At 35.2% G+C, this 21,461-nt stretch overlaps 1 protein-coding gene across 2 annotated transcripts in view; it reads left to right on the top strand.

Moving 5' to 3' along the window:
* The window catches only part of CDK14 (cyclin dependent kinase 14), a 600,063-nt gene that overhangs the window by 124,942 nt on the left and 453,660 nt on the right, over positions 1-21,461 (top strand). For both annotated transcript variants that reach the window (XR_014021222.1, XM_081287662.1), the window contains exon 3: positions 19,186-19,431. Coding sequence is in view for 1 of the 2 variants with exons in the window: in XM_081287662.1 (XP_081143788.1) it covers positions 19,186-19,431 (246 nt within the window). In the remaining variant the exon portion in view is untranslated. The remainder of the gene's footprint in view (positions 1-19,185; positions 19,432-21,461) is intronic.

Here is a 21,461-nt window from a genome sequence, read left to right as displayed (position 1 = left end):
CATGCACGAAAAAACCAGGGCAGCAGACAGACGGCTACTCTAAAATGATGCTTACCTGTTCATAAGAAGATAAAAATCATGAGATTGAGATGTAAATCTTGACATCTACAGAGGTTGAATTTCTGTTTCCTTTGTGAATTGACACACAATTTTTGGTAGTGGTAGGGGCAGGGGGTTGAAGTTGAAGGACATGTTTTAATGTTGTTCAGAGTGAGATTAATATATTATATGGTCCTGATGAGTTTATGTGGATTCATCTACTGTATAGATGGTGAATATTAGGGATGTTAGTATTTGATTTTCTTTCTTTCTTTTTTTTCTTGCTTTTAAAATAGTCTGCTTATGTATACATACCTTAATTTAGTAATTCACGTAAAATGTGAATATTTTCAATATCATCAGTAACTTGCATGTTGGTTGTCAGCCAGTTCTGTATAATTTTGTGTCAGAAGTAAATTTAAGAAAATACCAGATCACTTGATAGGCTGAAGGAAATATTGATAACATGTTATGATTCACAACAAATAAAAAAATGATTTCTGGAGGAGGCATTCTTAAATGTATTTCTATTATCACTCAACTATTTACTGTGAAGGTTGGACATGGAATTTTGAAAGTGAATATTTGGATTTTCCTCCAAAGAGTTGAAATTTTCTTTTATTTTTTAAAGATATTTTTTAGTTGTCTATGGATCTGTTATCTTATTTATTTTTATTTATTTATATGCAGTGCTGAGGATTGAACCCAGGGCCTGACACATGCCAGGCAAGCGTTCTACCACTGAGCCACAACTCCAGCCCCTGAAATTTTCTTAAAAAAAAAAATTACTATTTTCTAAAAAAGTAAGATGAAGTATAATCTGTTCTTAAGAAAAGATAGAACTTTTCTATTTAGAAGACAATGTGCCCTGTGTTTGCTGTTTCTTTTTCTCAGAGTGATATGTTCTAGCTATTTTTTACCTTCACTTTGTGTAAACTGTGAGGTTTATTTTTCCATCCTGTGACAGAAGGAATTACACATCTAAAAAAGTAGTTTTTTAAAAGCAGAATAATAGAGTAGTAATATGACACTGATTTTATATCACATTTTCCCCTCTTTGTGCCAACATTTATTAATTCCCTACTGTATGTAAGGCATGGTAAGTCATGCTCTGAGGAAACCACAGAAAAAGTACACAGAGCTTGGATACAGAGTATTGGCATTTTCCCTGAACTATGCTCTAGAATACTTTCTCATGGATAGTAAACTTAATGCTTTTAAAATATTTCCTATTTAGGAGAACTCTTCCTCTACTTTCTTTTTTATTTTTTATAGTTGTGGACTTTTAAAAAAATACATATTTTTAGTTGTAGATGGACACAATACCTTTATTTTATTTATTTATTTTTTATGTGGTGCTGAGGATTGAACCCAGTGCCTCACATAAGCTATATAAGCAGTCTACCACTGAGCTACAACCCCAGCCCAGCCTCTATTTTCTTTTAAACATTTATATATTAAACAAACATTCACCGAGAATTTAGTGTATCATAATAATGAATTTAACAGATGCATTATTACCTGTCCTCAAGGAACTTAAAATCTATTTGTTTTAAAAATATTTCAGTGAGAAACTCTGTGGCAAGTTCTATGTGTGTTTATGTGTTTCCATTTTGGTAATCGTGAAAGAGATACTATAAGCTTTGATTTTTACAATTGGCTGAAGCTTAGTGCAAGAGCACTTGCCTAGCATGTGTGAGGCACTGGGTTCCATCCTCAGCACCGCATAAATAAATAAAGGCATGCTGTCCATCTACAACTATATAAAAAATCCCATTAAAGTATTAAAATATTTAGTATTTTACCAATTTTTAAGTTTATAACTCAGTGCGTGAAGTACATTCACTATTTTGCAGTCAGCGCCACTATCTGTTTCCAGCACTTTTTCATCATCTGCAGCCATTAAATAGCTCACTGTTCTTTCCACCCCTACTCATGTTCCCTGGTAGTCTTTCCTCTACTTCCTGTGTCTGTGAGTCTGCCTACTCTGTAACCTTGTGTTATATCAAATAGAATCATATGGTATCTGGCCTTTGGTGTCCAGCTTATTTCATTTAGCATGTTTTCAGGATTTATTTATGTTATAGCACATGTCAGAATTTCATTCCTTTTAAGAGTATGTGTTGATTTTTATATGGAAAAGATAAGTGTTTTTTTCCCCTTACATGATGTCACTAAATTAAGTTCCACATATGGACAGCTAAGTAAATAATTTAGAGATACTAAAAATAATAGCCTGTGGGGAAGGGCCAAGGAATTAAGAATAGAAATGTAGAGGAAAGTGTATTTAGATTCTTTATATCTCCCGCTGATTGAGCATGATAACTGGGCTGCTGAGATTTTCATGTCCATTCTTTGTGGATAGCAACAGTCTGCTGAAATCCTCAATGGGAAGGTGGACTGTGGTTTTTGCCATCATTAACATTCAGATTTCACTTACTGTGCTTCTAGTCCCTTATTCATTCTAACTCTGTAGCAAAGACTGATGGAAACCCTGCTCAGTCTCCTTAGATCCATTCCAGGCTGTCTTTTCCTCCCCACTCCTGTTTTCAGTGGACACTCAACCAGAAACCCCCAGAAATCCTCTGAATTAGAGAGAATGAGTGTAGGCTTGATGCCACATTAAGCAGAGTTTCATTGGATGAGGTAAGCTGACCTTCATCAACATTGTTTTCTCTATCTTAGATTTCTTCTCCATACTGCTTTTCTTAAATCCAGATGGCTTATCTGCTAGATGATCCTTTTTTGAAAGCTAAGGTCTGGTCCCAAAGCTGTCCATTTATTTCTTATCAACTGATTTGACAATTTGTAGGCTGGGTCAGTCAGGAGTTCATGTGTCTCTCTGCATTTAATTCCCAGTCCAGGTGGCCAAACATAGAGGAGGAAAATTCAACATGGCCATACCTAATAACTGAGTCATCCTATCTTTTCCAATTAGCCCAATTTTTCTTAATGAGTATTACTGTTTTCTGTCATGACCTGACTTTGTGATATGAGGCTGATTCAGAATTAGATTAATTAAATGCATGTTTAGTTTGGTGGTAGATTTGCAGGGAGGATGGAAGGATAGGCCAGAAAACCTTAAACCACAGACAAGTTATTTTGTGCAACTTTAAAAGTGCTTTTCTTTTGCATCAGGAGAGATAAGCAAGAATGGAGAGAAGTATTGTAGGTCAGGTCCTTCCTTTATTTATTTCTCTCAGAACACAAGTCTCGGGAGCCAACACAGTGGTCAAAAGCTTGAGCTTTGTAGTCTGAGTCCTGCAATAAATCTCATCTGCTGTGTTTGCTTTCTGTGTGGGCTTACACAGGTTACTTAATTCATGTGTGCTTCAATTTAATTATCTTTAAAGTTGAGATAATGCTATAAACCCCTCATGGGGTTGTTGTAGAGATTGAGAAACTAGTTTTTAACATAGTTTTCCCAGGAACCATTATATAATAAGAGCTAAAAAGTTAGCTACCACCATCATCATTGTCATTTCATCTAGAAGTGTACATCTCAGTGTACATCTCTTTCATCAACTGCATTATATCTTGCCCAGTTTGTTTGATTATAGAGCACATGTGATTGTCTCTTAATGTTTTTGGTTTGAGTGGATAAAAGGAGGTTGTAACAGAATGCTCTAGGTTTCTATTTATCATCTGGCAGGCTTTAGAAAGGTGTGTATTCAATAGACTTTTCTGCCCAGTTGATAACATGTTTGTTCCACCAGCTTTTTCTTCAGCTAAATGAGATCTAGCTAAAAACACAAAGTTGACAGTAAAATGCTTCTGGAAGCACTGGGGTTTGTTTCAGGTGGCAGACAAGCAGCAGGATATGTGCATCCAGCTGCTCTGCTCTATTCACCTTGGACATCTCAGTTAGAAGTCACTATTGACTTTTTTCAGTTGTAGGAAAGGTTTACAGAATCAGTCTTCATGAAATCAGTTAGGACCTTATTATTAATGGATTTCTGTCAAATTTATTATTGCTGAAATTTTAGCTCTTCACAGTAGATGGACCAATTGTTAGAGCTACATTGAAAGATACTTCCATTTTCTTTTCAAAGGCTCATTGTTCCCTGTGTCTCTCTTCATAAGCTCTGTGTGGTTAGTGACCCATATATGATTCTGTGAAAATGTTAAGAGCTTCAAAAGTCAATCCTATATTGAGTGATGCCCTATATTTTCGTGAATTCTTTGGTCAGGTTTATATCTAGCTTTATTTCAAACTTTTAAACTTTATAACATCGCTCTTGACACTAGTCACTAAGTTGTTATCCAGGCACTAAAATAAATTTAAATTTTATTAAAAATGTGGTTATTATAGGTGAAGAGACATAAATTGTATTTTTTATATAGCCATCTATTTCAGAATAAGATGATAGTACACAATTTTTATTTCTCCTTCAGGGAAGAAATTTAAAAATATTTATAATCTTTATTTTTAAATGCTGTTCATATGGTTACCAGGGGAAAAAAATCCAGGTCCTAACGGATCAGTCATGCCTCTAGTAATATATTATTTTTGATTTTTATTTTTTAATGTTGTTGCACTTTCTGGATGCCTTATCATGCATCAGGGACAGAAGAGTAAGCTACAGATATTTGAAAGGTAGATACATAACGGAAAAACGGCCTGCTTTAGTATAAACAAGGCAGGGGAAGTTCAGTGGAAATCAGAAGTGAAACAAAACAGGTTCAAATGGTGCCTGAGACTGTCCTTTGCACAGCCCTTGAGCCAAATGACAGCTTCTGCAGTCCTTATGATGTTTAAAAATACCTGGTAAACTAAGCTTGCGTGTACAGGTAGAAACTGTCTTGGCCCACATTATTGATTTTCAGTTCAGCCTGTTCTGTTTATTAGTTATGAATAATTCTGACATTCTTAGTTTTCCAATTGCTGTAGATAACATTGGTCAGTTTCCCTTGACAGGGTATTTTATAATTCTGCATCATATAGTTTTTTTGTTTTTTTAAATACACTCTGATTTCCTCTTCTTAGGTAGGACCAAAGACAAAAAGAAGAGCTATATTTAAACTAGGAGAGGGGAGAAAGTCCCTATGAGCAGGAATAGACTCTTTTCTAGAATTAGAGCTTTAAGGGAATCGTGTCTTGATGAAGAAACTAATCAGCCATGCAATGTGAGCTACTTGGGTAGCTTGGTCCGTCTATTGTGTCAAGAATGGGTATTCCATTTCCCCCCTATAGCTGTGGGAATTTTGTAGGTTGGCATAGACTTTTGCTTTGTAGAACCTTAGGACATTCTCTCCTTTGCTGTCGGTGTAAATTCCATTTCATGTACCCTAAAAAATGTGGTGGTGGTGGGGGATAGTCATGTTAATTCTTATAGTTCACCTCCCAGAACTGGATACTGATTTGACCACAGGATATAAATGCTACATTCTTGCCCCCCACAATGAATTAGTATATAATTGTACATATCAAGTGGGAGTTAAAAATTTACATGCCACCTTCTTTCTGTCTTAATCTTTTGTGATATTCAATAAGTTTTTGGTGGAAACAGTATCTGAAAGATGTCTCACCCAGCTTTCCACAGAGTTAGAGTAGGAGTTCATGTGCTCTGTCCAATCTGGAGGGCTTTTAATTTTTTTTTTCCCCCAAGGAAGGACTTGTTTTAGGACTCATGGTACTCTTAAAAGTCTAAGTTCCTTTAAATATTTTTTTCTCGTTCCATAGTGATTTCCTTTTATTATTTTTTTCCCCAAAGCAACCAAATAAGCCCCGATAAATAGAAAGTGAAGCAAGGTTTTGGGTTTAGTTTTCCTTAGAAAAATGTTGTGATATTTTAAAAAAATAGATATGGCTGCCAATGGAAAATAGAGCTCATGTGTTATAAATATATTTACATATGATCCATACATTTCCATGTAGGAAGTAATATTCTATATGTTCTTATGCTACAGGTATTTTCTTTCTTTACTCCTCACTCTACTTCCATTGCTATTTGTATTCATACCTATATTGTGTAATGATGTCAGAAAACATTTCAGAGTTTAAAATTATATTAAGACTTAATATTTTTGGGAAGTTTGGACAAAAAAATGTCACCCAATGAACAGTGACACATTATCACTCTTATTGTATCTGGAAACTGCAACAAATTTGGTCTCTGAAGGAGTTTTCTTCTCTTGCAATTTTTATCTCTTATTTGACCATAACAGCAGAGTGTATCCTTACGTGATTAAATACCATGTCTCAAGCTTTAATGTGTGAATATGTTAACTAGAGATCTAGTTAAAAATCTAGACACCAGCTCAGTAGGACCATGATGTGCTTCACATGCAAGGTGATGCCAGGGCTACTGGTTTGTAAGCAGCAAGGTGTCAAAGAATACCCCAGATGAAATTTTGATGCCCAAAGATAACAATGTGCTGAAAACCTATATAGGCCTCAATTAATAATAGGGGTGGTACTTCTATCCTTCCTATGAATGTTCAATAAATCTTATGTTAAATGCATCATTATGATTCGGTTGAAATGAAGAACCTAGAGGTCAATAAATAAATCATCTATATATGAAGCTGTAAGCAAAACTATATTTAATATACCTAATCTCAAGCATATAATTAGAGCAAAAGATAAAGTAGCTAAATAAAATTATTTTAGTGACATTTGTCCAAGCTTAAGCTGCTGGGAAGACCATCTAAATATTTTATTTTTTATTTATTTATTTTTTTAAAGAGAGAGTGAGAGAGGAGAGAGAGAGAGAGAGAGAGAGAGAGAGAGAGAGAGAATTTTTAATATTTATTTTTTAGTTCTCGGCGGACACAACATCTTTGTTTGTATGTGGTGCTGAGGATCGAACCCGGGCCGCACGCATGCCAGGCGAGTGCGCTACCGCTTGAGCCACATCCCCAGCCCCCCATCTAAATATTTTATAACACAGTTAGGGAAACAGTTATTCAGTCTGTTGATGGTAAGCACTGAAGCCCAGTAAAGGTTGTAACAACACTATAGTCATTGAAGCAGCATAAAAGAATACAGTGTCTCAAGAGTTTTCCATTCTACCATATCCATTAGTTGATGAATTCAAGGAGTCAAATGAAATTAGATCAGACCCCAAAAAAATCATTCAGTAGAGAAATAAGCATTTTAAAGTGAAACCACATTATTAGACATTGAATCCTGGTGAGTGGAAATAGCTGGTTTCATTGACTGGAAAAGATCTCAACTTGGAAATTACCTCATTTTAACGTAGTTTCTTAGGACTAATTTTCTAAGGGGCTATTTTTAACTAAAGGGGAAGATGTATAATTAGGAGACTAACCCTTCGTTGAGTAAATATTAACAGAAGACCCATTTCACTGCCATTCTTTAGTGCTTTGGGGACACTAAAGAAAGGGAAATTATATTTTATGTGCTCAAGGTGTTTACAGTTGGGTCATGAAAATAAAATTAATACACGAGAAAGAGCATAAAACCAAATAGACCTCCTGCCATTCCAACAAAATAAACCAAACATATTAAAGCAAATTCCACAGCAGCTTATATGAAAATAGATGACAGTAGAGTATTTATGACAGATCATGAGGTACATTCTGAAAATGATGTAGTTTGCAGTGAGGGCTTTTTTCATTGCTTTGGTTACAGTGATGTAGGGGCAGGACTGGCATTTAATAGCACCAGGGCTTCCCAGGTCCTGCAACATGTATTGTTGCACCACGTTTCACAGAAGTACTTCCTCAGCCCAAATGCCCTGGATGCTGTCAGTGAGGGAAAAAAAAGCCAGAATTTCATAATTAAGGAAAATTAGAGAAGACTGGAAACACCAAGAGAGCATCTCCATCCTTCTAAGCATCACCTCCATTTTTTTTCTAAAACCCTAAAATCCTAAGGGAAAGTGCCATGTAAGAGAAAGCACAAAAAATAAATTTACATTCCTTGTCTTATCTAGGTATCTATTTTAATCATATGTCTCTGTAAACTGCCACCCAGAGTTCATGGTTGAACATTAAAGCTATGAAAGATCAAAAGAGCTGCTTCCTTCAGCTGTATCATTTAACAGATGAGAAGAATGAGGCCCAGAGGGTTTAGGAGGCTTGTTACAAGTGACTTAGTTCTGACTTATGTATAAGAAATGATGATCTGTAGGTGATCTCGGGCAGGAGCTCGGTTCTGATAAAACATAGCTGTAAAGTAAAGACACTCTTACATATATCTCCTCCATATACATGTAAATAACACATTCTACTGGTTGTCTTTTCTCTATGTGGCTGTTCACACTTCGATCTCTACCCACCTCCCCACTCCCACACACACACTGTTGAGGGGAAAAGAGAAGACCACACCCCACAATTAGAGGACAGCATGCTTTTAGATCCTACAGGTTAGCTGTAGTTGAAGACAGGTGTCACAGATGATTCCAGTGGCATTAGGAGTTCCTCCTCTTCCTTTTTACCCTAGAGTATTTGGGTTCATCTATCTCCTGATGATGGATGGGAGCAGAAATCACTTTCACAAGGCAGGAAGCTTTTCTTCCATAATGTTCAAAGAATTCAGGGAGAGGCAAGACTCCGACTTAGGTACTTAACTTGTAAATGAATGATGGTGTTTTTTCCCTAGGGAGCAGATTTTGAGAGAAGTTACTGAGAGGAGAAAGCACTCACTCCCTCACAGGGAAATGGGCAAGGGGAGAAAACAAACACAAGAGATTGTCAAGATTTTTGCCTACTTTGGTTTTGTGTTGGACATGTGATATATATTCTTTTTCACCAATGTCAGAAGACGATGATGTAGCTACTTCTTGATGCATGATGCATATTTGCTGTGGGTCAACTTGGAGTCTTTTAAACCAATTCTTTTCTAGTGCCTGCCTTCAACTAAGAGTGTGGAGTGAAGAAGTAGAGCCCTTTAAAAAAAAGCCAGTCATCAGAAAATGGTTGATTCAAGGGGACAATTTTCAGCCCGAATGAATTTTCTTTCTGAAATGAATGCCAACCTTACTGAATTAAGTTGTGCTCTTTCACATCCACTGCTATGCCTTCAATAGACAGTTGCTGGGGTTTACATGGCTCTAAGCTAAAATTTTAGGTCAAACTGTGACTTTGGGAGCTTCTAGTGCTGTTTGAATTTCTAACAGTTTTTCCTGAGTTTAGAGTCTGCCAGTAAAAGAACAAACCTCTGTTAACAGTGAGTGGACCAAATGAATTGATTGAGATGAACGCATGGGTGTGGTTGCATCACTCACCTGGATTGCAATTTTAAGTGGCATTGAGTTTACTTGAAAAAAAGTAACAAGTTTATTTTGGCATCTGTGATGATTTCTTTCTTTTTTAATGTGTTTTCAAGTACCGTGAGACATCCCTGCTTATGTGATTCTTGTCACTTCAGTTTCTAAATGGAATAAGTTAAGTGTGCAAGAATGCAGTCATAGAAAACATTCTCAATTCCCATTAATATTGGAATGTCTTGTTTTCACATGGGGCTCATGATAGCTATTTACTGCAGTGGGCCTTGGGCAGAAAAGGTACCAGAGGCATTTTCTTTGGAAAGCTATGGTTTGAGAAAACAGCTTTTAACCTATAGAAGTTCTTCCTTTCCCATGAATTAGTCAACAAACCTTTACTAGACTTTTGAAAGAAGATTTGAAGGAAAGGTGCTCTTGGGAGATATAAACTGAATATAAGATGCAGTCTTTCCCCATGGAGGAGATAATCAGGTTGTTGAAATTATTGTTAAAGGGAAGAGTTACAATGTAAGGTATGCAAAATACTGAAGCAGCCTAAATGCATAGTCACTGAGGACTTTTGTTTAGCAAAGCCTTGGGTAAGATGAAATCAGTAAGGGCACCTGGGTAAAGTTATTTTTGAGACAAGTCATCGCTTGGTGTGGGCGGAAGTCATTTCAGGCTGAGACCACTGACAAGGCATGTGTAAAGGACAGTGAGAGTATATGGAACATCTGGGGTCTTGTGCCTGAAACAGCTATTGCTTGTAGTCTTGTAGCTATTGCCTTAAAAATATATGTAGCTAATAAAATTAATTTTGATCACCAATTTCTCTCTTTTGATTTAAACACTGGTTAGAGACTTAATCAAACCCCTTTAATTCCACATAATAAGATTATTTGAGTATATTTCAGATACTTTAAACAAAGAATACATGCACAAATATGATTACTGCAAATTATATCACTACATTTAATACTTCCTGTACTTTAAAACACTAGTACTGTGGGTTGAATTGATCTCATTATTATTTCTTTACCTTCCTGGATTTTAGATCCACTCATTTAGATTCCTTCTAGAGAGTTCAGTAGTCCTTTTTTTTTTTTTTTTTTTTTTTAATGTCTTGGGATTGTGAGTCACAGGTAAAACAGCACCTTCTCGGAACAGCTCAGGTTACAGGATCTGAGGTCTGAGTTGTTGACCATTGGGGTCTTGGTTGCTTTTCCAAATTAGTGATTTATTAAGTTGATTCCCAAGTATTTTATTTTATTATTTTTTTTGAGGCTATTGTAAATGGGGTAGTTTTCCTTTCTGAGGATTTGTCACTGATAAGCAGAAATGCCTTTGATTTATGGGTGTTGATTTTATATCCTGCTACTTTGCTGAATTCATTTATTAGTTCTAGAAGTTTTCTGGTAGAACTTTTAGGGTCTTCTAGGTATAGAGTCATATCATCAGCAAATAGTGCCAATTTGAGTTCTTCTTTTCCTATATGTATCCCTTTAATTTCTTTTGTCTAATTGCTCTGGCCAGTGTTTTCAAAAACTATGTTAAATAGAAGTGGTGAAAGAGGGTATCCCTATCTTGTTCCAGTTTTTAGAGGGAATGCCTTCAATTTTTTCTCCATTTAGAATGATGTTGGCCTGGGGCTTAGCATAGATAGCTAAGGTAAGGTAGCTTTGTGATGTTGAGATATGTTTGTGTTATCAGATTTGAGTGGGCATTCCAGCTCAGTTTCATTTTTTCAGGGTTAAGTTTCACATATGTTATTAAAAGTTAACACATTTTTTTTTAAAAATGGCTCCTGTATTGCTTTCCCATAAGTTTTCTTTGCAAGATGTGTATTTTCAAAAATGTTGCTGAGTAAATATTTCCCTCCATTTAGCATGGAGTTCTGTTTGTTGACCAGGTCTTTATCACTGGAGCATGCTGAGTTGCTCTTCTTTCCACACCCCTACTGTGTAGTCCTTCCCCACCTGCCTTGAGCAGCCATTCCTATTCTCCATACAGTTCCTACTTTGTTCCACACTACTTGACTACACAGCATTCTCTGTAGTAAAGCCAACCTTATCTTATTTGTTCACCTTTTTTTTCATATTATAACTGCCATTTGCTCTTTTTTTTAAAGATAGAGAGAGAGAAGAGAATTTTATTTTTAATATTTATTTTTTAGTTCTCGGCGGACACAACATCTTTGTTTGTATGTGGTGCTGAAGATCGAACCTGGGCCGCACGCACTCCAGGCGAGCACGCTACCAGTTGAGCCACATCCCCAGCCCGCCATTTGCTCTTTATAGTAACTTTTCTCTTTAGAAATCATAATGAACTCCTAGTCTTAGGGTAACTCATTCCATTGAGCCATATTTTTTTTCTTTTGGTCCTCAAATAAACAATAACAGTTTGGTCAGTAAAAGTCCCTTCAGACATACTCCTCAGTCCTGCTAGCATTGCTCCTGAGTTTTTGAAAGTATCTTGATTTTTTTGGTGACACCTGGATGTTTCTCAGCTGGAAGCCATTACCTTGGAAGGATCCCTTCTTTTCCTTAGTGGAGAATTGGAACACAGGCCCAAATCTGGGCACTAGGATTGCACCTGAAATTTAGTAATAGACAAGAGGATTAGTATCTGTTGACTGGAAAAATCTGACTTTTTGAGTCCCTAGGGGTTACCCACTGATGTTTCTCCAATTGGACCTATGTGCTTCTCTTCCTGAATTTTCATAATACATGATGTTTTATCTTTAACCAATACATTCTTGTGCACTGACCATAAGCATTTTTTTTTTGTGGAAAGAAATTCTGTTTGTGGAGTAGAAGAATTTATTTAAGTTGCTTACAGGTTCATAGAAGGATTCACATAAAGACACTGGCACTGGGGAGTAGCACCAGTGTGTAATCTGCTCTCCAGGGTCCTCTTTCCTGCTGGATCTAGGCTGCTCACCCTTCTCTTCATGAGCTTCAATAGTTTTAATCTAAGATTTGCCAGGAATTGCAAACTTTTGGGGAGGAATGAACACTGTTCTTACTTTACCTCACCTGGGTCTTTCTCTAAGTCGTCTCTCTCCTTGCTTTACTTGGGTTTACAGGAACTAATTGCCCTATAAGCTTGGAGGCCAACAAGGATGCTTTCCTGTTGTGTTTGCAGTTAACAGAGATGGCTAGATCACATTTAAGTAGCTCGTCCCAAATATTGGAAAGCTGAATCTTTTCCAGAATAGTTACTTTGCCCTAATGTGGAAAATTCAAGTATAGATTACTTTCCTGGATGAAGATGCATGAACAAAGCCAGTGCTGATACCGATTTTATTCACACAGACTCAACTGAAGTGCAGAACAGCTTAAACTGTATATAAACTTATGTGACACATTTGTTCATGAGCTTTATAGTACTGATGGAGTTATGTGATGCCACAGACTCTCAATATATGGTCATACATTGACAGTAGTCATGAGACTCATCACTTATTTTCTCTGGATCTGATATAGTATATAAAATTTGGAAAGTAGTATTTTGTTCCTTTAAAACATTACTCAAATGTCAACGTGCTTCAAGCAATTTCCACAAAAAGTCTATTAGTTTTCTATTGCTGTGTAATGAAGTTCCACAATACACTGGTTTATTATTTCACAGCTTCCATAGCTTAGAAATCTGGTCATGCTGTGGTTGTTTTCTTTTCCCAAGATCTTAGGCTTAAATTGGGGTGGTATCTGGGCTTGTGGTTCTTATCTAAGGTTTGGGATACTTTTATAAGATCAAGAATTAATTTTCTTGTGTATGCAAGACAGTGATCCCCATTTTCCTCTTAGCTCTCAGGCAGACACTAGTCCATACCATGTAGGCCCTGCAGGCAGTTTGGTTTATAGCATGAACTTTTGCTTTTCTCCAGGCTAGCCAGATCACATCCCTCTCACATTCTCTTCTGCCATTAGTTGGAGAAAATGGTCTGATTTTAAAGGGCTCACTGGTTATGTCATGCCCATCCACTTAATCTCCCATTTGCCATGTAGCAAAATTTATAATCATGAACTGTCTCATTATAATCACATCCAAAAGAAGGGGAATTATTCAAAGGCAAGGGCTATTGGGTGTCATTTTAGAATTATGACTATCACAATGAGTTTGCAGTTAAAGAATATTTTGTTGATAGCATTTAATGAATAATATGTTTAATTTGTCAAGATGGCATTGTTTTGATAATGGCTTTTGTAAATAAATGTATTAGCTCTTTTAGCAAGAAAGTGTGAAGATCACTTATTTAAGTGAATATTCTTGAATATGATTTATTAATTTATTAGTCTGTTTAATTGAGCTTTACTGTGGGCCAGACACTGAGCAAAGGACTGTTGGAAAAGGGGCAGCATCCTTGCTTGTGCTGGTATACATATGTATACCATATGTGAGAAGAATTTGAGCCTCACATGTGTTCTGGTGGAGTGCCTGAATAATATGGTACTCTGAAAACTACTGCAGGATACTGATATAGTTTAAAATTAACATATGACCTAGGAATTAATTAGCAAGAAATGTTTGTCAATGTAGTAAGTGAAATCACCACCCTAGGCATGTATCTATAAAATCATACAGTTTCTAAGAAATGTATGTTGATTATTTTCTATATTTATTGTTATCATTTGCTACTACTTGGTGAATATGGTAAATGTGGAATGGCTTCAAAATGTTCCTGGGAAATATTTTAGGTTTAGCTATTTAAATGTATTCCCCCCACCCCTAAACATTAGGAAAAAGCTGCCCCTCATCTGTCCTAGTAATAGAATACTTTGGAAAGCTGGTTTTCTATAAGTAAATAGTTGATCTTTACCCTTATCCATTGTGCCATACTCAGATCCTTTAAATAAGGCTATCTGACTCAGAACATATATAGATAGAGATAAGGCTTAACTTGCAGTAGATTCTGTAGTAGTTTCTCTGGCTTAAATTGTATAGACAGAATTTCCAAATGGAGTGCCTCATTCTCTCAAAGACAGCAGATAACCTTGGGAGGCTTAGTGCCGCAGTCTGGCTAGGCACAAAATCACGAGCCACTCAAGCAGGAACAAACTTTATTTTTTGAAACTGCCGCCAATGCCCCTTTTACCCCCAGGAAGAATGCCAATCAATGCACGCAGCATTCTCCCGGATCCTAAGAGGAAGTTTCTCCTCCGGAAATCCCTCCTACCGCACTTCCCCAACCAATGGGAACTCTCCAGGAGTCGTAGCAGACCTAGGTGGACAGCAGGAGTCCAAAATCCATATGAATGTAAATCTTAACATGATCATATCATCTCAATGGCTAGCTGGCGTCACCTTTCAACCCAAAATGCCATGCATCATGTTACTTGGCTGTGGCTCTTAGCAGCTTAGGTTTGCTAGAGTTGGTAGCATGAAGGGCAGCAAATGAGAGATTTATATGATTTCATGAACTTGTTAAGAATAAAGTTCATTCCTTTAGCTTTAAGGGGGCCCTAATTACCCTCCCTTCCTCTGCAGTCCAGTGGAAGTGACATTTGTCATTTTTCCTGTGCTAATGTTTTTGTTCTGTGGCTGCACTGGTGTACATATGCTACAAAGTTAAACTTTACCTATGTATTTTAAGTGAGGAAAAATACAGTTTTTATCTGAAGAAGTATAATTTACTAATATGCTTCAAAGACCTTGAATAAAAAATAGCATATAAGGTTAGAAAGCTCCATATTCTCCTTGGCAGAACTAAGAGATGGTGGCATCTGTGCTTCCTGGTGCTAAATTTTGGGGATAGCAATGGAATTCAAACATATCACTTTTTCTATTTCAAATCCCACTAATATCTTTTTCATATGATTATTTATATGTATTTGTACAGATATATAAATAGGCTACTAATATTTTATGTAATAAATAAAAGCAATAAGTACTAATATTTTTTGGTTGAAGCACAGAGATTAGATTTCTCTTGAAAATGTTACAATAAATGTCAAGACCCCTGAATTAGTCTCCTTTATTTGTGTCCTGCCTCCCTCACTCTCCTATAAGCCTGCCTTAGCTTTTACTTTCCTCTGACATATTTTATAGTTTCTGTTACAGGTTTGTACAGGGTTCTTTTTTTGTTTGTTTGTTAAGTTTATTTTATAGTGTTTGATGCTGTTGTAAATGGTATTTGAAATTCTGATTTTTTTCCTAATTTCTAGAAATATGAGTGATTTTTTATATATTTATATATTTTTATATATTGATTTTATCTTTTTCACCCTTGATAAAAATCACTCATTTGACTAAGTGGCTTTTGCATTTATAGATTTCATTAGATTTTTTGCATACATATGTTCTTTGAACATTCAGTTTTCTTTCTTTCTTTTCAATGTGAATAGCTTTTATTTATTTTTCTTGTCTTATCATCTAGAACTTATAATGCAATGTTGAATCAAAGTGTTGTGAGTGGACATACTTGAGTTGCTTCTGTTTTGGGGTGAAAAGTGGTCAGTCTCCCATCATTATATATGATGTTAGTTTGAAAATTTTAGATGCCCTTTATCAGGTTGAGGAAGTCTCATTCAGAGTGTCATGAATGGGTGTTGAATTTGTCAAATGCTTTCTTTTCTCTAAGATATCGAGATGATCATATGATTTAAAAAAATTTTGTTACATAAGAAATTATCCCATAATTTAAAATTTCAAAGCAACCAACACTTTTTTAATCTCACAGTTTTTGTGGGTTTTGAATCCAGGTGTTCCTTAGCTGTGTGCTTCCATCTCTCTGTGTTATAGGTGACGTTCCAGTTAAACAAAAACTGAAATTGCATTTGCACTTGAAGGCTCTACTTATTTGGTTGTTTTAAGGCCTCAGTCCTTCTGTATCTGCCTCTCCACAGGGCTGCTTCAAGATAGGCTGTCCCCCCCTCCCCCCGAAATAGTGATATAAGGGAGAGGAATTGAGAATGAGGGAAAAGGAGGTAGAAAAACAATGCAGAATCTATTGTCTTTTATATAATATTTTCTCTGAAGTAGTATCTCATGATTTCTGCCATACTGTATTGGATACAAGTCAATAAATGCAGTCTATAGTTAAGAGTTGAGAATTAAATAATAAGAAGGATACCTAGAAATGAGTGCCATTGAGTACCATTTTAGAGATGCAACATTATGCATTTTTAATCTTAAGTCGACCTTGCATCCTTGAAATTAATACTAGATTGTCATGATTTAATATCGTTTAGATATATTATTGGATTCACTTTGTTAAAAGTGGACCAGTAAAATTTTGTGTCTACATGTTCATGAGAGAGATTGAGCCTGCAGTTTCCTTATAATATTTTTTGTCTGATTTTTGTATTGGTATGATGCTGACGTCAAATAAGGAATTGGGAAGTAGTCCTTCCTCTTCAATATTTTGGAGAAATTTTGAAAGAATTAGTTTTATTTTTTTCCTTAAATATTACTTTATCAGTGGTGCCATTGAATCCTGGAAATTGTTTATGATTTTGGCTCAAAATATAATATCTTTAATAGATATGGTCTATTCAATTTATCTGTTTCTTTTTGAGGGAATACTGGTAGCTTTTGTCTTTCAGGACATTTGTTTAATTTTGTCTGTGTTGCTGAATTTATTGGTATAACATTGTTCATAGTATAGTATCTGTAGAATTTTTAGTGTTTCTATCTCTCCCATTTCTAATATTGGCAATATATATTTTCTACTTTTTTGTTTTATCAGTTTGGCTAGAGAGTTATCAAATTTTTATCTTCAGCTTTTGGGTATATTGGTTTTCTGTTTTCTATTTATTTTCACTCTAATATTTATTTATTTGTTTTAATCTTCCACTTATTTTAGGTTTCATTTGCTCTTCGTTCCCCAGTATCTTAAGGCAGAAGTCAAGATCATCATTTTGAGAACTTTCTTCTTTTGTATATGCATTGTTACTACAAAGTTGATTTTGATGTGCCTTTACATATTTTTCTTTGTATTTATTATGTTTAAGTTTATTGACTTTTGATCTTTTGGGCCCAGGTGTAATTGAGTGCTTCAGTAATGTGACAATCTTTTCTTCACTACTTTAAAAAGAATATAAGCCCTTAAAAATATTGAGTGCTTTTAATGCACTTATGATAAATTGCTAGGGTTTGATCATGAGTAGGAGATTCTACCTTCAGTCTTTAAAAAAACAACTTTAGCAGTTTTGTGGTATACTGAAATGCATGATATTATTCTTCACACTTTACTTATAATTGAACCTGTGCTTAGTAGTAGAGACACAATCCTGTCACAAGAATTGACACTTAATATTTAATTTAAAAAAATAATATCAAAACATAAAAGAAGTTAGTTTGATTATACATACTTTTCTACTTTACTGGTTTAAAAAATTACATAAATTGGCACATTTATTATATAATTCAGACAATGTAGGAGTGTATGAAAATTACTGATCTCATCCTTTATCATGCAATTCCATATGTCTGGAGGTATATGAAGTTAAGCTTAGTGTGTTTCTTTCTATGCTTACATGCTGATACACCCCAAAATATTAATGTCTCTGACTGTATCTGTATGTGTCTCTGTGTCTGTACACATCCATATACATAGACAAATTTATTCCTCATAAGAAATCAACCATTACACTTTATTCTGAGAAACTTGTAATTTTTACATGAATGATGTGGGCTTTTCTTAAATTTCTTCTGGCTTTCTTCATTTGATAGCATATAAGGATATGGAAACTTTTCACATTAAGAAAAAGATTCTAAGAGCAATTTCATTTACAGTAATCTTTTCTATTAAGAGAATAATAAAGTTACCTAGTCTGTTATCTTGCTGTTGATGTGACAAAATATATAAAATAAACAACTTAAAAGCAGGAAACACTTATTTTTGGCTCACGGTTACAGAGCTTCAGGACGTGGTCATTTGGTTTTGTAACTTTGGGCCAGTGATGGAACAGAACAGCATATTGGGCAGCAAACAAAAGGGCAGAGCTACTCAGTTCATGGTGATCGGGAAGCTGGAGCCTGTTGGAGAAAGGACGGAGGTCCCAATGCCTCCTTCAAGGGCTTGCACCCCCTTATCTGGCTTCCTTCCACTACCTCTTAGTAATGCCATGGCCTAGAGACCAAGCACACTAGCCTTTGGGGAACATTTAAGATAAACAATAACTCTTAGGTTTGCAGACAAGTTAGAGACTGCACATTTCTTTCTTAAAGACATCAGAATCTCCAGGGGTTAAGGAGAATTAAAGGGTTAGAACAAAGTAAAAAACAGAAGCAAAAGTTAGACTAAAATGAGAGTAGAGTAGGCTGAGTATGAAGAGAATGAAGATATTGGGAAGGACGTAGAGATCTAGTGGAATAATAAAAACAAAATCTTGAAATGAGTGGTGTTAAGTGTTTTTCATTGATAGTGTTATTTCTATATATCTGTTAGCTTTGGACTTAAAAAGAAAAACCCACAATTATCCTCAATTCTTTAGCATCTCTAATCATTAGCTCTATTCTAGTTTGTAGCTGAAATCATGTTGGGGACAGATTTTATATATACATATATATGTATATATATTCAAACATAATATTTTTAAGCAAAAAATAGTGCCTTCCCCCCTTTAAGCCTGTAGATGATGGTCAGTTGGTTAAAGTGCCTGTCTGATTCAACCCAACCTTTTTTTTTTTTTAAATTAAGTCAAGTTACTACCCTCTTAATATTCAGAAATATCCACTTGGATAAAGCATAATGCAGAGTTCAAGGACCATGTAGGGCTAGTAGTCTATATCATAACTTCTTGATTTAGAGATAATTTTTAAAAATGGAAGCTCTAAGTAAGCATAAAAAGAATGATTGTGAGAAATATTTTGTATTGTGATGAAAGGTTTACTGTGGCTTTTAGAATTTGGGCTTTTTGGATATTTCCTGGAGTATAAATCGGCACACTTTCTAGATGATAGTGCAGCATGTTTAGTGATATTAAAGTTTCAGTGGAGAATTCTGAATTTAATTTCTTTTATTTTCCAGATATGTGTCACAAAGATGTCTACACGGAACTGTCAGGGGATGGATTCAGTGATCAAACACCTGGACACAATTCCTGAGGATAAAAAAGTCAGGGTTCAGAGGACACAGAGCACTTTTGACCCATTTGAGAAACCAACTAATCAAGTAAAGAGGGTACATTCTGAGAACAATGCCTGCATTAACTTTAAGGCCTCCTCTGCTGGCAAAGAATCACCTAAAGTTAGGCGACACTCCAGCCCCAGCTCGGTAAGTGCAGTCTCCTCATTTATCACAGGGTAAACAGGGAGACTATCCCTCTTGTAATAGTAGCATGCTGTGCTGAAAGACAGCAGGTGTTTTTATCAGTGTGTTTTTATGGGTTTTCTCCCAGGGTGGTTTAATGTTTGGGAAGGAGAGAGAGGAGAAGAAAATTGTATGCAGACTCTTTAATCATAAGCACCCAGCAAGCAAATGAATGAAATGACTCTATTTTTGGAAAAATTCTTTTTTAAAAGTTGTTTTTAGATAGAGAAATTCTGATTAAAAATATTTTGTTTCAAACTCTTGGAGAGGTTCTTAAACTTTATTGTGACTGTGGCAATAAGAACAGTTTTGATTAGCGAATTCACAAAGTATCATTTTAGAACAAATGTCAAAAGTTGTTCACATGTGGTATTACAGTTTGTTTTCAATGGAAATATTTTTGAACCTAAGACCTAAAATTGGTCTTCAAAGAGATATGCTCTTCATGACTCTAAAGACAACTCTTTTCTTTTGACCTAAGAAGGTTGCCTTGGTTTGGGTTGCTATAACAGAATATCATAGATTGAATGGCTTAAACAAAAGAAATTTCTTTCTTAAAGTTCTATAGCTGTGAAATTCAAGATCAAGTTTCTACCAAATTTGGTGTCTAGTGAGGACATTCTGCTTGGTTTGAAAATAGCCATTTTTTTTCCCTGTTTCCTCACAGGGTGTGGGGGGATCGATCCTCTCCCTCATATTTCTTATTATCTTATTATAAGGGCACAGATTCCATTCATAGGGCTCCAACTGATCACATTATCTTATAAAGGCCTAATCTCCTAATACTATTACATTGGGGATTGAAGATTTTCAACATGAATTTTGGAGAGACACACATATTCAGTCCATAGAAAAAGATAAAATTCCAAGGTTATTGCTGCTCTATATCTGTAAAAATTTTCCTGGAACTCATACTTTCAAGAATGGCCTGCATTTAACATGGTAAAAAAAATCCCACTATCATTTGAAATTAAATAATTTTCAGATTTAATCTACACATAATTTTTTGACTTAGATGTTTTAAGAGTTTAGAAGGTAAGGGAATGCTCAGAGAATTTTATTTCTGCTATTTTGCCAAGAAACACCTGCCATTTCACAAATTTTAAGCTGTAAATTTTATGAAGGCAAAAACTGAGCTTGAAATGTCAACTGTTAGAAGAGTATTGACACTTCGGTTAATTTAAACTGTATGACTTTGCACAATCTTATGGTATATTTTATATAAATAAGGCTGAAGTAAATATTATTAATGTAATATTTGTGAGAATTGATTATCTGATTATTTCTTAGACATTTCCTTCATAATCCTTATGTGTGATATATTTATATAAAATCATGTATCAAAGATTCATCATTAACTCCTGGAAGAAGTTTTAGATTAAAACTTATGTAGGAGAAATGAAAGGAGTTGTTGAGAATGATCAATTCCTAATTATGCATTTTACTATGTAGTTATCATAGTATTATAATATGTATCAATGTATAAATGATATATAGAAATTGGCATCCCAGGTGTTACAACAATGCATTCTTATACTAAAAAAAATTTACTTACTGTGTACCTGAAAATTTATCTGATAATCTGTTTTGTCTGGAAATTCTAGTCATAATCCACTAATGCATTATTTCTTTTGCTGCTAATTGTTCTTACTTTAGCCATTGGGAGCTCTTTTAGCTTGTCTCTAGTGTCATTTTGCAATGTTTTCATACTTTTCTTTTGATTATTTCCTTATTTTCTGGTCTTATAAGATGCTTTTGGCTTATATTGTATTTTTCCTGTCTGTGACCTGGAACCAGCCTTTCTCCAGAGAACTCTCAGAATGATATTTAGAAACCAAATCTGGGTAATGAGGGTGCTTATTGCTACTGAGTTCATGCAGTTTTAAAAATCAGTGCATATATCATAATGTAAATTGTTAACAGTGAGATTTGGATATTTGTTTTTAATTTTTACTCAGGTACTAATTAAAATCATTATCATGGAAAGAGGACTC

Source organism: Spermophilus citellus (assembly GCF_964194105.1).
Source record: "Spermophilus citellus genome assembly, chromosome: 3".
NCBI classification, from domain to species: Eukaryota; Metazoa; Chordata; class Mammalia; order Rodentia; family Sciuridae; genus Spermophilus; species Spermophilus citellus.
This window is presented reverse-complemented; position numbering and strand designations above follow the sequence as displayed.